Raw genomic sequence first — 16,894 nt, forward strand, 5'->3', positions numbered from 1 at the left:
AGTATGAGCAACCAAATTTGCTTGTCTCCTAACAAACTTAACCTCAAAGTTTAGAAAAGACGATATAAAAATAACAATATCATGAACAATTGAAAGAAACTCAGAATTGCCTCTATGCTTCATGTGAATAGCATCAACCAACATCTTCGAATCACTTTCGAATTGGACTCGATCTCATCCTCTATGTCTAGCTTCTTTCATAGCTAAAAGTAATGTCCATGCTTCTCCCTCTAAAGTTAACATCACAGACTGCTGACATTGCGTCATACCAGCCATGAACTGACCATTACTATCTCGAAAACACAATCCCAACGAGGTTTTTCCAGAGCCAATAACGAAAGCAACATCAACGTTGCATTTTACCCAACCGGGATTTGATTTTACCCACCGTAATAGATCTGGTTCTATAGTCATACTCACTCTGTTAATCTGTAGATTATGAACTGAGTACAAATTATTCCAAGCATCAAAGGCACGTCTTTCGATTTGGCTCGACATCTGGATATTGTCATTCCAAATTTTATCATTACGATTGTGCCAAATGCTCCATAGTAACATAGTCACTCTTCCAACAATATCATTATTCTCGTTGCTGCACAAAGTGAAAATACGATCCATAGCAGTAATATGTTGGTACACGTTATTTAAGACCGAAGAAAGACCAGCTGCACACCAACTGTCACAAGCTACTGAACAGTTAAAGAACACGTGAAGATCATCCTCAATCTCCTCGTCACACATGGGACAGTTGAGAGTACACTCTACTCACCTTTGTAACAATCGATAACAAGTTGGGAGACATCCTCTACATAAACGCCAAAGTAAATGACGTGCTTTATGTAGGGCTTGAGCCTTCCATATATCATTCCAGTTACCGGCCACATGATGCTTATCACTCCGTATAATATAACAAATAGCTAACTTATAACCAGATTTCACTGAATAACACCCATTTTTTCCTCCTCCCAGACCACTTTATCCTCTCTGACTGAGCCAACAAGTGGTGTTGCAAGAATTCTATCCATTACATCTCCTAAAACAAGCTATGAACCTTAGCTGTATTCCACGCTTTATAATTGTCGTGTAACAAATCTTTAACAAACAGCTGATATACACCTGCTGGTTGAGGCGAGGACACCCATCTATTATCAATCCTATGCAGCCAGGAGTCATACATAACACGAATATTATCACCACTCTCAATCCGCCACCTACTCCCAAGAAAAAGAATTTGTCGTTTGCTAAGAATGTACAAGGTCCCGTTTGGAATGACTTAGTTTAAGTTTATGTTGGTTTATCTACTGATATAAGTCGTTATATTAGTGTTTGGGTAAACTAATCAAAAGTGCTTATCACAATTTCATAAACTACTTATGTCATATTTTAATAAGCTTTCATAATATGCTTATCGTTGAGCTTAACATGGAGCTTATGAAAAATGATTCTGCTCGATCCATTTTACACAATATTAACACATTTTTTAGAATTTTATTTTTTGAGTCAATCTTAAACTTATCTTCTTGTTTTTTTACGGTCATTTTTTTTTCTTCATACTTAGTACCCCACTTTTTTTTAAAAAAAATTTATCAACAATTTATATAAATATTTTTTTTTTGAAGAAACTAAATTGAAATATCGTCAATTTATATAAGTATTTTTTAACGAACATATCCAAACATAAATAGCTTATTATACATAAGAGCTTATAACGTAAAACTCGTATTAAAAGCTCCAATAATACAAGCATCCGTATAAGCCCTCCCTAATTATTGTAAGTTTTTTTCTTTCTTCTTTTCAATATGTAAGGGAAGGGTTGTTTTTGGCCTCAAATGAAAATGGCACAAGTCTAAGTGGGTCCCATATCCGAAAGAGAATGAGAAAGAGCGCAAAGGATTAAGACCCGACCCTACTCTCTACTACGACGACACAACAAAACTCTTGCGCCTTTATAAGCTTTAGTAATAGTAACTACTAGGAACGACGAAACAAACAAACAAACAACAAACAATTACTCGAATCTATTCCATCATCATTCTTCTTCACCGCCACATAATATCCCTACCCCTCTTTCCCATTTTTCTATTATTACTACTTACCATTATTATTTTCATTTTCATTTTATTTATTTATTTATTTATTTATTTATCACAATTCACAATCTCAATTTATTATCTATCTCTATATAAACCTATCCTCTACCCTCTCTTCATCTTTTTCACCCAACACACAAACGCCACAACCACAACTACAACAGATTCTCTTCTCTTCTCTTCTCTCTTACATGACTGTTATCCACCAACGCCGACCACCACCAACAACAACATGACACTCAACGACGACTGGATGAGAGCGGCAATCAAAGACGACACGGTTGTCGTCGAGCTTCTCTTACGGCTCAAGCACCGCGTCGCCACCAAATCTCAAGGATTACCGTTTTCATGGGGACACAAACAACCGCGCTCAAGATCGAGACTAAACGCTTCTATTTCTCGCTGTGACCGTGCTGTTTCAACTAGATGCAGTCCAACGACTCCTCTCTCTTGGAGCGGCGGTGCTTCTCCATCTGTCACCGCCGACGGTTATGAAGATTCCAGCCGTTACCATAACGCCGCCAGATCCAAGGTTCTATTAATTCTTACTTTCCCTCTTCATCACTATCTACATCAATCTCTTTCTCTTCATCTGAAATCTGTTTTTTCTGTTGTTTGACTGAGAAATCTGTGTACGGCGTTTAACTCCGCCTTGGAGCGATGTGGCTCCGGCGGTTGAAACGGTTTCGCGTGTGTCAGATATTTTTGCTTTGGAACGAAGCTTCTTTTAGTTTTGACGGTTCTGTCCTTGATCTCTTTACTTTTCTCGTTTTTCCAATCGCGCATTTCGTTTTCGTTTTTCCACTGACACCGGATGGATACTGACGGCAAAATCTGTCAATTTGCCATTTTATTTTCCGTTTATTTTTTTAGAAGAAAATAAAAATCATGCACTCACTGAAACCGTTTGATACTTACTATCTTTTTTTTTTTTTTTTTCTTTTTCCTTTTTATTGCGGGAATTTTATGTTAAGAACTTGTATCTTTCATTACTCTTTTCTTTTACCACTTTTATTTACAAATTTTGATTTTAATTTTTTTAATTATGAAATGATGATATTGTGGTGACGGAAATGCCCCTGGATGTTGTTGGCATCTGGATTTGGCGTGAGGTCAGCACTGTAATGGAAGAGGAAAGCACTTTGGTGTTACTAGTACTTAATTAATTGTTGATTGACGAAAACACCCTTCCTTTGTCCGATTAAGATTCCGCGAATTAACTTTTCTACTTTGACAGTTGATTTTTTTTTTTTTTTTTTTTAATTTGTAATATGACCGCTTCCGCCACCACTTTCTCCGCCCACTTTGAGTCAATAAGGAAATTGCAAATGTGAAGAATTTTCAGATTCGTTTTTTAAAAAAATAAATAAATAAATTTGGGTGTAGAAGATGGAGGAGGGTGTTTTGGTAAATTGATGTTAGTAATGGTTGGTTGGTGGGTCCCTTAAGATAGGGATGGGTGCAGTGCGAATGTTTAAGGATTGCTTCGTGACTACAAATTACAATACCTGACTGGAGGTGGTTAATATTAGGCATGGGTTTATCTTTTCTCGCTGCTATGTTTTTGATTCGTTTTTTATTAATTAAGGATAAGGATTCGGTAATTTAAATGAAATTATGTTAAAAGGTGATGAGAATTTAATACAGATCCAGCAATATTTGATTTTAAATTGTAAATAAAGTTAACCACAAAAGCATTTAAAATTAAGATTGCACTTTCTATTGTTAACTCTCACGTGTTTTGGTCGAAAGAAGTCTGATCAAGAATTGTTCAATTGAATTCGTTTTTAAACCGAAACGATTCATCTCGAGATACATCTATTATGTGTTGTGGTAGTAGTTATTATAAGATGTATGAGTATCACGGGAATGAGAGTGAAGGTAGTTGAAGTTGGTGTGTTAAATATTAGGAAGTTAAAACTCTATAACGCTAGTTTTGGATTTGGTTGGGTATGCAATTGGAAGAGACAAGCAATCAGCACAAAGCAGAATCTGCGGCCTTTGTTTGGCCCTACTCCAGTCGGTAGAAGCATGCAGCGCGCTGCCTCATTTTGTTTTTCTATTTATAAGCTTATCCCCAAAAATAAATAATAAGCTACGAAAATTAAATTTATTTATTTGTTATATTATATTTAAATTGAATGAAATTGGAGATCGAGAGAGAGTAGCTAGCTTATGGGATCCAAGTCACGTGAGCATTCCAAATAAGATGATCACGTGTTATCGTGTGCCTCTAGTAATGCCAGCTGGGCTGTCCTACGTGGATGCAATTTCTTTTTCAACTATAATAATAATAAAGAAAGAAAGAAAAGAATAATCAATGGGTTGTATTTGTGTATACGTGGGCCTGAAAGTGGAGGGTATGGGCTTCATTGTCTTGTCGTTCATATGAGACGTGTTCCAATGGAGTATAATAAAGTAAACAGATCCATCATCCATGTATGATGTATGTAGTGGTAAATCATGTTGATTTTAATTTTAATTTTTTTTTAAATTGATATAATATTTTTTTAATTGGATATAATACTATATGTTATAGTATATAAGTAGCAAGCAAGCATGAAGCAGTTAGTTGAGCAACTTTCTTATAAGATTATTTCTGATATTTTTAGCTGGATCACAGCTTCAATTGTACCTTTACCTTGGGTTATGCTGACATATTCGGTCTGACTCCACTTCTTTTCTGTTTTGCTGTTCTATTAAATTTGTATGATTCTTCTCAGTTTACTTAATCTTCATTCACATGACTTTAGCCTTTTCTAAATCTAATTTTTTTATCAACATTCACTGTATGTCATTATTATTATGTTACTTAGTGTATGTTTGGTTTCAATTCTGGAGCATCCAGAATTGATTCTGGACGTGTAGAATTGATTCTGACTTGTTTGGTTTCTCAAAAGTAGAATTGATTCTGCCTCCAGAATTGATTCTACTTGAAGCTAGAAATCGTAGCTTCTGATTCTAGAATTGATTTTTACACTCAAATTTTTTGTTCAACTCACTTTTTCATGAATATATCCAAACATAAACCACTTCAGCTTAAAATTAATTTTGGCCAGAATCAATTTTACAGAATCAATTCTGCCAAAATCAATTCTCTCCGCCGCAGAACCAAACACACGCTTAATTACTGAAACTGGATTTGTTTTTTCAGGCTACTGCTACAAGTGGATACACTAGCAACTCAGCCTCTACCAAAAGGTGCAGAAAAAAAAAGGTAAAGCTACTTTGGTTGGTTGCTTCTGGCTTTGTTTTTTTCTCTTTTTTTTTTTTTTCAATGAAGAGCCACCTCATTTTCTACTTTAGATTTTTTTTTCTTTTCAAAAGCGACTATTCAACTTGGTTGAGAAGCCATTGCTTGTATATGTTATAAGAAAGTTAAATAAATACTGATTGTTTTTGCCATTCTCCAGTCCTTTACAGAATTGAAGGAAGAGGAGAGTTCCCTGTTAAAGGAAAGAATAGTTTTGGAGAAGGTAATTTTCTGATCATGGTATATATATATTTTGGGCATATGTTTAAGATGACATGCTTCATGCTTGACTATTAATATATTGATATTGTTTTGCAGGAGATAGCAACTAAAAATGCAAATTTTGAGGTAATGAGAAATACAAATGAGAGCTTGAAGAGGATGAAGGTATATTAAAAATTCAAAATTGAATCATATTGGATTGCCCTTATGATGTCCATTTTGTTTGGTACTTACCCCAGTTTTTTGTGTGTATTCTCAGCTTGGTTTTGGATCAAAATCTCATAACAAGCCAAGTTCAACTTCCATTGAACTACAGGGTACGGTTGCTGGTCAACCCCACCAGAGAATAGTAGCTTCCGAGGTCCCCACTCAAGATAATACCCGTTCACAACCATCGGAATCTAGGCCAAACAAGATCGAGTCCACTGGAGAAAGTTTTTTCATGATACCAGATCTAAATATGATGCCATCTGATGATGGTATGATTTGAGATAGACCTACATTGTTTGGCAGGACTTTTGAAACAATCACTCTGGACAATGTATAGGCTGATAGAGAGCATTTTGAAGACTCCCTCCAATATTAACCAATCGACAGCATCGTGCATGAGAAACGTTTCTTGATACAACTACCAAGTGTTGTGAAGGGAAACAAACGGCAGCCGTAAAAGAGGAAATATTCTTGGGTAGTGCTAGCCGTAAAAGGCTGTAGAGTAGAGATATACTAGAGTTGCATGTTCCTCCGATTCATGTAAGATAAGTACCAATGTACCATTCTTTTGTTGGTTAAAATCTTCCTGGATTCCTTTATAATGTCCTTTAAATTTATTTACAAGTTGCAATTTCAATCGGTTGCACCTTCACTCTGCAAATTGTTCTGAGAATGAGGATGTTTCTTGGTCTGAGAACGTGTTTACTTGAAGCTCATGCCTCTTTTTAAAGTCAAATGTGACACAAATATTGGGCCATATGTTTTCTATAAGACTTTTTACCCTTGACAATATGGATGAGGAAGGCCCTTACATGTAATACATTTATGTATGTTTACTATTTTAAAGGAGAATTCTACAATAGAACACTTGGATAAGTTGCTTATAATAGAATGATGCTTGAAAATCACTCGAAATGCCATAGAAAACCAATGTCATCCCTTGAAGTAAGCTTACTGTCATACTTGTTGTTTTCATTATTCCATGAATGGGATGATGTTTGACAAAAATTAAGGAAAATGAACGAGTTCAGTTGAGTCTTGAGACATTTATTCTTTTTTGCATCATTTTTCTCTCAACTGGTACCATGAGATAAATGCCTCAGAGGTTAGGTCATTGGTGACTGTAAATGTCTACTTCAACATGTATCTTGAGAAATTTCTGAAAATTTTGAACTGTTGATTCACTATAGGATTCTATATTATTTATAACTAGCGCGCCAGCCTGGTCTAACTTATGTCAAAAAAAAATATGTCTTATATTATGGTCAGTTTGTTAATAAATTTTTTTTGCAGCTAAAAAAAATATATGTGTCTTATGTTATGGTGAATTTGTTAATAATTTTTTTTTTTTTTAATAAAAAAAATTAAGGGTATTGTTGGTATTATGAAAAGTTCACATCAAAACGTATGGATCAGGACAAAATTGAAACATATTTAGTACCGGTTCTTACTCCCTACTACTATTTCATTACATCAATTGGGGGAAACGTTTGTAAAATTTAAACAAATCATGTGCTAAGATTAGAGGCCATGTTCTCCATGTCAGTTTTAATTTATTTATGTAAGAAAGCCTGTTAACCCTTACCCTGCTTCAGCAGATAAGTTTTTTTTTATTATCTTTTCATTTACTTTAGCTGTATTCTGCAATTTTTTCATCGGTTCTTGGTTGGCATTTGATATTGCTATTGCTAATTTTCATTTGTTCTCAGTACATTTTATGGTCCCTCACCAAACAAAAAGCTTACGGCAAAGCAAAAATGAGATTAAGAAGTACTTTTAGTGGTAACTCACTAACTTTCATCTAATCTAATCTGGTCAAAAGCCCTCTATTATGCCCTGGTTTTCATGCGACAAATACCAAGTCAATAAAACTGTGCCTAAACCTCTCGGGTTTCTTTCTCACGTGCATTGTTGTTACTTTGGCGATTACTTTTGTGACCTCAACTACAAAGATGTTCACATATAGTAAGTTAGAAGAAGCCTCCTTCATACAATGTGAAATGGACCAAAAAGAATGAAGCATATAATCAACAAAGAGGACTACTAGTATTAATTAAAGGCTATCTCCTAAGTTCTAACCCTAGCCGTCACCTTTTTTCTTCTTCTTAGTTTATCAAAGAGGGGTGATTTCAGGTCAAATCTTGACCTAAAATCACCCCTCCAAATTGTTTTTTCTTTCTCGTTATTTAATAAGTGTGATTTTTCACATATTTGTTTGGTTTTGTGTTATTTGTTATCCCGTCCTTGTGCGGTGTATTCTGTTGTGCCGTCTCTGTGCGGTGTATTTTGTTTTCCCGTCTTTGTGCGGTGTTCATTTGTTTCAGGTTGAATGATTAGATCTGATCAAGTACAAATCTATCCAATGTCGACTTTTGTGTCTTCAACGCTGCAGATCTGGGGGCATGGACATTTCAGACACTTCAATATAGTTATATATGTAGGCTTATGTAATTTGCCGTTTTATGCTATTAACATGGATGATGTGAGTTTGTTTGCAGATTCATCCTTTTTATTTTTAGCAAATTTGAATTTGTATTACATCGATGTACTCTATCAGTTTGAATGAATGAATATCCTTTATTTTTAGTAAAAAAAAAGTATTAATTAAAGGCTAGTTTTGGTCAAAACGAAAATGTATAATGACAAAAAATTTTTTTTTTTTTTTTGACAATAGTATAATGACAAATGTTGGTAAATTAAAAGTCAGTTTTATAATTTTATGTATTTCATAAAGTTCAGTATAATAAATACTATCTTTCAAAAAATTATAATAAATACTAATTCAAATATATTATAAACGTCTCCAAATTTTTCTCCAGTAAGATCTCGGTCTTTCATCTTGTTTACCGCATGCACTCCTGCAGTCAAAGTCAATTGAAGGGGATTTCAATTATACAAATTCACATTAGACTTCCTTCGGTGGAATTCTCATGGGACAGGATCTCGATCCTCTAGTTCCATCTCGTTCAACATTTTATCTTTCTTCTATGTAAAGTTTTTTTTTTCTTCAAAAATGTGTTCCATAGGGATAACAATTCTTTTTATTTTGACTCTCATAGACTATGTATTTTACGTAAATAATGCCTTTTAACATGTAAGAACACCGCGAAGAACATGCGATGGATTGCTTTGAGTAGTTATATTCAGTTTACAAAAAAAAATACGGTTAACGAGTGTTCCGGAGACACTTGTTAGCAAATACCATTTTTTTCCCTCTTAAATTGCTAAACACCGTATCACTCTGTAGTTACTTTTAGTAAATTTTTAGTGGATTTAGGGTTAAATATGTTAGGCATTTTGGAAATCTAGAAACAATGAGGAGTTCAATGATTACGGTCACAGACTCACAGACTTAAATATATCAGTCTTTTAATATATTAAAAAAGTCAAATTATTTATAATAGTGATCGAAGAGAATACTACTATAAAATGACTGTATGACAACATTGTTATTATGATTTCAACCTTGAGAAGTTCTTATTGGGTGGCATAAAAGTGGAATTGGAAATAGAATTTTTTTTCCTAGTCTTTTTCGTCCCAAATTTCGATTTTTGTTCTTGAATAAAATTTTTGAAACGTGTTTTTCCTAGTTCAAATTTGGGAAAAATTCAAAAATCATGTTCCGAAGTTTTTATTCAAGGCAAAATTGAAAATTTGGGAGGAAAAAGAAACATGGGGAAGAGAAGCCATATTGAAATATAGGCTTTATATAACACCTAAGGAAGATCATGTAACTTTTATCGTGGACCAATAACGAATTGAATTAACGGATTTGGGTGTTGTTTGGTTTGATGGTTCGCTTACTTGTTCTTTTTTCTTATTTCTTGTTCTTCTACTACTACTCTCTCGTCTTATAAAAAAATATCATATTTGAGTGTGTGCACTTCTTAAGAAAATTATTAGATTTGTTTATTTCAAAGAGAAAATGAGTTCTATTTACTAAAACATCATTATTGATTGTAGTTAGTAGAGTAGTGGAAAAATAATTAATGTTTTATTAGTGTTTTTAAAGTGACAATTGTTTTGAGACATTGAAAATATTAAAAATGAAACATTTATAATGAGACGGACAGAGGAACATAGTACTTCTTATTACATATTCATTCCTAATTGATAGAGATTCACACTAGTCCCATCAAATTTATGTGAAACTTTAGGGATTTGGCGAAATGCATTTAAACTTTAACGAGATTATTGCTCGCTTCAATCTCCCAAGCTTTGGCATCACGGGGTAGGGGGATGTCGTATCCCCAGTTTTGCTCCTTAAAAATTGAAACGAAACCGATGGACAAATCATCTCGCGCCAATTGAAACGAAACCGCACCAATTGAAACGAAACCGATGGACAAACCTCTAGACATCCTCCCACAATTTTTCGTTTCCTTCTTTTCCTAATACACCAAAGAGCCATTGTAGACATGTGGACTTGATTCTGTGATAACATCTCTAGCAAAAAAAACATACAAAAACAAACTTATTTGTCATGTCTATCGGTCCATTGATTATAGGCTAAAGACTCGCTTTCTCCCAAATGTCTTAGGCCTTCCTACATAATGATTCTTATAGTTTACCTTAACAATGAACACATCTATCCAAATAAATAACTTCTTTTTTTTTTTTAAGTCATTGTCTCGTTGATAAACATCATCTCGCCGTCCTCCAAAGAAACACCTTTACCCTTTGGGAAATTTTTTAACTCAATTTTTTTAGACAATTCCTTTGCATTTAGAGTTCTCTATTGTCCACTAAATTCATTTACACTATAGTGGCCATGCTTAGTGAACTTTCAAGTTGGCATATATATAATCCTAAACATCTCCATATAATAGTATTGATAGAATGCTTAAAGCATCCTAGCTTTGATTAAAATTCTTCTCAATTAAACTCATTCTCCACTCCTTGTCCAAATAAACTTGTTATAGACTAGACTATTTTGTTGTCCTCGTTACATTTATAAACCTTGATGGTAACTTTTGATAAGGGTAGATGTCACGGGGAGGCTTTGTGGTACTAGGGAGAATGGAAACATGGCATGACATTCGTAACTAAAATCAAAGAAAGAAAGTGACCTAAAAGAATATATAGAAAAATGGTACTTTGGCACACACACTTTGAGAGCGATTGAATATGTCTAGTTGATCCCAAGTCCTAAACTATGCATATGCATATGCATGAGAGGATTTAAGGTTTCCTCAACCATCAATTTTTGTCGTATTAGAGTTTTGCTTAAACAATTGAGGACACACGGTCACCTTGAGGAAAAAGGCAATTTCATGTTAATATTTTTCTTATATCAAAGTTTAATTGCAATTTTGATCATATGTTTTTATTCATTTACAAAATCGGACTCTTCAATTATAAAATTTTAGAAGTTTAATATCATTTTTAGACTAAAAAATTTGATTTTAAATGACACCACATACAACTTAATATATAGAATCACGTCGATAATTAAATTATTAAAAGTTAATTTTTTAAGTTGAAATTTAATTTTTAAGAGATTTTCTTACAACTTCATCAAAGTCGATAATTCCACATCATTATATCATATATCACATTATTTAAAATATGTTAATTATCATTTTTTAAGTTAAACTAATTGTGTGAGTAAGAACCAAACATCATAGAGTTACATACACAAATGAAAGAGTCGGTGTTTGAACCCTAATCATAACATATGGCCTAATAGGCTAATAATTTCGGCAGTTTTCGTCAATTAAGCTAAGAGTTGTGGACAATTATTAACTCTATATATTATACTAGTAGTTACATATATATGAGCTGCCCACTCTGTTATTTATTTTTATTTTATATAATAAAACTAATGCCTATTCTGTTTTTTCCACATGGTTCTGTTTCATTCACTGTTAATGTGATGTTCACATACCCAAAAGGTCATAAATCGTATTACATCTATAATAGTTTAAACCAGTACTACTATTTGGATTTTATTATTTATTTTGACAGAATACTATTGTATTTCCTAAAAAAATATTATAACAAGTTCTTCAATAAAAATTTAAAATTGTTTAACAATGAATGAATTAAATAGAATTTTTTTTAAACGCTAAACTTCAAGACAAAAATAATATAAAGTTGAATCTCTAAATTTAATTTTGAGCTTATATTTTTAATGTTTTTAAATGTTCTAAATATGTCTAAAAAAATTATTTAAAATATATGTTCACTTAAGAAAAGAGACCAAAACTACTAAAAATAAAATTTTGTAACAAATATTATTAAAATGAAAAATATATTTAACTCTATTATATATCATATACATACATTATATGGTAGTATGTCTAATCAATTTTATTTTATTCTTAAAAGTATGTGTTCTGGACCAAACTTTTGAGTTGAACTAAACTCAATGTCATATTTATCAGCCCAATGTCACATCCATTTTCCTATATGTACAACCTTCATCACCTCCTAAGGTATGCATTACTCCCTTCTCCAACGCTCGGATTCCGACCTCCAGCTCGAAGCATTTCTTCCATCGATCCATCATTGTGAGTCATCTACTACCCCTTATTTATCTTTTCAGATAAAACTTGAGGTATAAAATGCCAGAATAGTTAGTTGTAAAGAATCATATATTTTGTTGTGATTTTATTTTTCTGAAAATATATAACTAAGTGACCAGCATACCAATAGTTTTTTCATTGTCCTAGTTAATAATTACATTACTCCAATCCTATTTCATCAATAAAACAGTGACTATATAGATATATAAAAACTATGTAAATTAAACTGACAAGCCAGTGTTCTTTCACTACTTTGAATTGTCAAACTCATGGTTCAATACCACCTTTCATTTTCATTACAAGTGAGATTCTAATATACAATATTACAAACCCTACCATTGCATGAAAGGCAATATTTCATGACCACCTTATTGTTCTTTACAAAGAAATCATACTCTTCTAATGTTCATTGTATTTTATTTGATTCCACAAACAATGCACAAGCAACAAAAAAAAAAAAGAGATTAAAATGAAAAGCATTGGTGTGACAAAACATGAGCATTGACATTAAAATTGTTCCATCGACCATTTATACTACATATCTGTGTCTGAATGCAAAACTTTACTCGTATAATCAATCAAATATATGCACCTCTGACGATTTTTTCTTTCCTCATCTATCATATCACCTACATTGCCTTGGTAGGGACTTTTGGTCCCCCTTACTTATTCTAGTTGGTGTCACTATTCACTATTGTTACACATATAGAAACTCAAACTCTTATTTCCTATATAACTAGCAATTTACCCGTGCATCCGCACACGTGTTTTTGTCATCGTGAATTATTTTTGGATCATAAGAAGGTAGTTGATGGATAATTCACATTGAATTCAAAGCAACTTCACAAATGAGTTGAATGACACATCTTTATCCAAAATCATAAGGCACTGTGTCCTTTCATTAATAAAATGTTCAACCATGCGAAACTTAATTCACCTCGCACTTTACTACAATAATAATGTAGTGTATTTTTTTTTGTAAGCAGGTGACTAAGTAAAAAACTCTGATTGATCAAGATTTTTACTTGATTCTCTATAGTAAAAACCTCATGGGAGAGTATCTGATTCCCCTATGTAACTAAGTCATATTTGCGCTCTTAGATAGGAGATTGCGACTAATTCTTTACAAATGTGGAAAATAGAAGAGTTTTATAGCTTTCATTTGGATTGGTTTAAAGGCAAACAATAATCTAATCTAAAAAGTAATTGAAGATAATATTTATCCGAAGCTAAGTGTGTATGAGATGCGCGACATCAACTCATGTTAGCCATGGTCTGATGGCGCTTTACTAAATGTCCACCATCAAAGAATTTGAACATTTTCTAGACATCTCTTTATGGATTAGGATCCACCGCACTTGAAATTTCCTCCCGTTCCTAAGTAATGTGCAAATATGACAAAATCAGTTTTTTTATATTTATTTTTTAAAATTGTTGTCTTCTCTCTTTCTCAAATAAACACTCTTTTCTCAACTGCATATAAATGCACGGGAATCCAACTTTATAAAATTTATTTCCATCTCTTTATATCTCTTGTTTAGGGATTTAAATTCTCTACATCTGTATTTCCTAAATTCACCTACATTTAGTGAAAATTAAATTTCAATAAAAAACAAAATAGAAAGAGAAATATGAAGTATTAAAAAAAAGAAGACTAAAAACACATTCAATAATACTCTCTCCGACCTTATTTATAAGCAAAAATTACTTTTAATATTCATTGAAAAATCAATGTATCTAGCTTGGATACATGCTAAATACATTGATTTTTCAATGAATCTAAAAAATAACTTTTGCTTATAAATAAGGGCGGATGGAGTACTAGTAAATGTAGAAAAATTGAAGGTAGGGAATCTTAACCCCTTATTTAGCAAGCGTTGTAATTAGATGTTGGCTTTTGATATAGCTCAGTTCTTGCCAGGCGCTATTAAAATATTTTGATCCAAAAAAAGGCTACAATTTATGCATTAAGCAAAGTTTGTCATCCAAAACCTTGTCTCAACTCTCAACTCTCAAAGACCTTTTTAAGTTGGCGTTTTGTACATGAAACACTATTAATGATTAACTATTAATAGCACCTATTGAAACAACTGCTAAAAAAAGCGCAACATAAATCACTGCACACCCACACATCTATTATAGCACTTCAAAAGCTAGCTGGTCTATTGAACATGATTAGGTCTTTTATAGTAGGACATTTTGTAGCTATAAAAGCACTATTAGAAACAATTTTGAGCATAATGGTTAATGAGTTTCTCTTAGGACGAATCGTTCGAGAGAATTGGTGTGGACAATTCTTAGTCAAATTTTACTTTATCTCGAGGTCAAACTCTAGTGAACATTTTTAACATGTGAACAATTGATCGATATTGAACATTTTTACTCTCATTTGTTATATTAAAAACTCATTTTACCTTTTTCAATCAACGGTAAAATTAATAATACTTGAGAAATATGAGAGGAAAACAATTGATCGAGAGTATTCATTCTCGAATCTCATGCATGATACTAGAGTTGGGTAGGAAGGAAACAGTGCTTTTGTGGTCCTGAAGTTCATGAAAGCCTAATTTGAAGGCAGGTGAAGGGTGGCAAAGGAACATGATAATATGGTCGATAGAGGGGGGGGACCTTCAATTCGTTATATATGAAACAACTCATCATGGCATGGCACAATAATTATTATTTTTCAAATAGGAAAACGCTAACTATCTTAAGCCACTAGATAATGAACCTAATATAGTAAAATTGTCTTAAAACTCGTGTTTTTTCAAAATATAAAAATAAACCGTCAATTTTTTTTAAACTCAATATCTAAAATAATAAAAAAATTCTAGAACTCAATCTCACCGTCTGCGCTAACGATAGTCCAATTGAATCAGAATAAAATTAATTGTAGGCTGGTTCTACGCAAAAAATTTAATATTTTAAAAGATTTGAATATAAAAATCTAGAAAGGAGCACACTGCTAAAATCCAAGTAGTACACCACAAAGCCAACCCAATCGATCAATTTAGTCTCTAATTTAGTATCCTCTCAACTTAGTCTTTAAACTACTCTCCCGATTCTTAATATAAGAGAAATTTTAGTTTTCTGGTTCATTGTAAAACTAATGTATCTAGACTATAATATTGTCCAGATACATTAATTTTACAATAAACCTAAAAAGTGCATCTTCTCTTATAATAAAGACTAGAAGGAGTATATAAATACAATAAGTAGTCCTAAAATATATAAAATCTTTCAATTTAGCTGTTATTTTAAGATTTTATGAACTAAATTAACTGATTTTCCACTTCATTTGTTTTAAGGACTAAATTTAAGAATTACAAAAACTTTAGGGATTACTTAATATATCAGTTTAGTCATGTGAACTTAGTTCAGTTGACGGGAACATTGTATTATATATATGTAGGGGGGCAAAGTTTGAATCCCGATCATTCCACTTATTCACCTTAAGGATGAAATTTCTAGACACCAAATTATTTAACAAAAAAAAAAAAGAAAATTTAATAGGTCTGAGCTTGCCTAAAAGATTTATATCTTGTAACCAAGAATAATGGGTCATGTACACAGGATTCTCTCGTGTTAATTTGGTTAGGATAATTTTTTTTAGCCATTGATTTGAGTGGAGAGAAAAAAATGAAAAGGAGAAAAATGTGAATTAAAAAGTGATGATTAAACAAATTGAAAAACATGAGGAAAAACAAATAGAGAGAATTCATTCTCGGTATGTAATATATCACAAATTTGACAACAACAATAGTTTTCCGCCACAAAGTATATAGGAACTAAAAAAGAATTCACGAAGAATGAGTATGTAATAAGAACAAAAGATTATATCAACTTTAAGAAAAATATGGATAAATCCAATAAACAGTCGTAATCTAACAAGGCCACCACATATCATGGCTAGGGCTGCGCCATTTTCACGCCTAAACTTGAGTTAAGACACTTCCAACATTCATTTGTTCCGATTCTCACACATAACCACAAACACACACTCTTTGAAAATTTAGTTATAGTTCTTTGAGTCGGTAACATGATTGATTCAAAGTTAATTTGTGATAACAACCACTTGTTTGTCCATAGTCTACATTCCATCCCTTCATTCTGTCGATAAGGTGATCATAAAGCCGTGCAAGTTTTCAATTACGCTATTCTTAAGAACTACGTTAGAAACTTTTTAAATTAATAATGTCAGGACCGAAGAAATTTATTAATTTAGAGAGTTATTAATTTATTGATAAATTAATAATTATTAATTTAAAGAGTTTTTAAGTAATTATATTGTACATACCAAACAAAAAGACAAATTAGTCTATGCCTCTTAGAATTACGTTACAGCGAACCTTGAGACTCAACGTAAATTAGTAACTACTGTGTTCATATGCATTGGAAACAGACAACTATTGAATCATATTTCAATAGAGTGTAATATTTTTTTTTCAGTTTCTATGAATTATTAATTTATGATTTTCTTGGGACCGAAAATTATAAAGGGATCTCCCGAAAAATTATTATCTTATTATTTTATCGAGTTTTTCAATGTTTTACATTGGCCCAAGTCGGGACCGAACAAATTTATTATTTTA

General features: G+C 32.4%; 1 protein-coding gene across 2 annotated transcripts; it reads left to right on the forward strand.

Annotated features, from left to right (window-relative positions):
* The first annotated feature begins 1,724 nt into the window (after positions 1–1,724).
* LOC123898391 lies at positions 1,725–6,640 on the forward strand. Of its 2 annotated transcripts, none has more exons than XM_045949325.1 (5): positions 1,725–2,622; positions 5,245–5,307; positions 5,504–5,566; positions 5,662–5,730; positions 5,825–6,640. In XM_045949325.1, exons 1-5 carry the CDS (start codon positions 2,323–2,325, stop codon positions 6,053–6,055), a joined length of 726 nt encoding a protein of 241 aa, XP_045805281.1. In that variant the 5' UTR covers positions 1,725–2,322; the 3' UTR covers positions 6,056–6,640. The 2 variants fall into 2 exon arrangements, with proteins under 2 accessions (XP_045805281.1, XP_045805283.1); XM_045949327.1 differs by lacking the exon at positions 1,725–2,622 and adding an exon at positions 4,568–4,754.
* The last annotated feature ends 10,254 nt before the right edge of the window (positions 6,641–16,894 follow it).

The sequence above is a fragment of the Trifolium pratense genome, linkage group LG7, assembly GCF_020283565.1.
Source record: "Trifolium pratense cultivar HEN17-A07 linkage group LG7, ARS_RC_1.1, whole genome shotgun sequence".
Taxonomy (NCBI): Eukaryota; Viridiplantae; Streptophyta; class Magnoliopsida; order Fabales; family Fabaceae; genus Trifolium; species Trifolium pratense.

Excerpts from the sequence above, each read along its gene's own strand:
- LOC123898391 (XM_045949325.1), top strand. The coding sequence starts at position 2,323 with ATGACACTCAACGACGACTGGATGAGAGCGGCAATCAAAGACGACACG. Across the intron at positions 5,308-5,503 it reads AAAGGTGCAGAAAAAAAAAG|TCCTTTACAGAATTGAAGGA; the intron begins GTAAAGCTACTT and ends GCCATTCTCCAG. Across the intron at positions 5,731-5,824 it reads AGAGCTTGAAGAGGATGAAG|CTTGGTTTTGGATCAAAATC; the intron begins GTATATTAAAAA and ends GTGTATTCTCAG.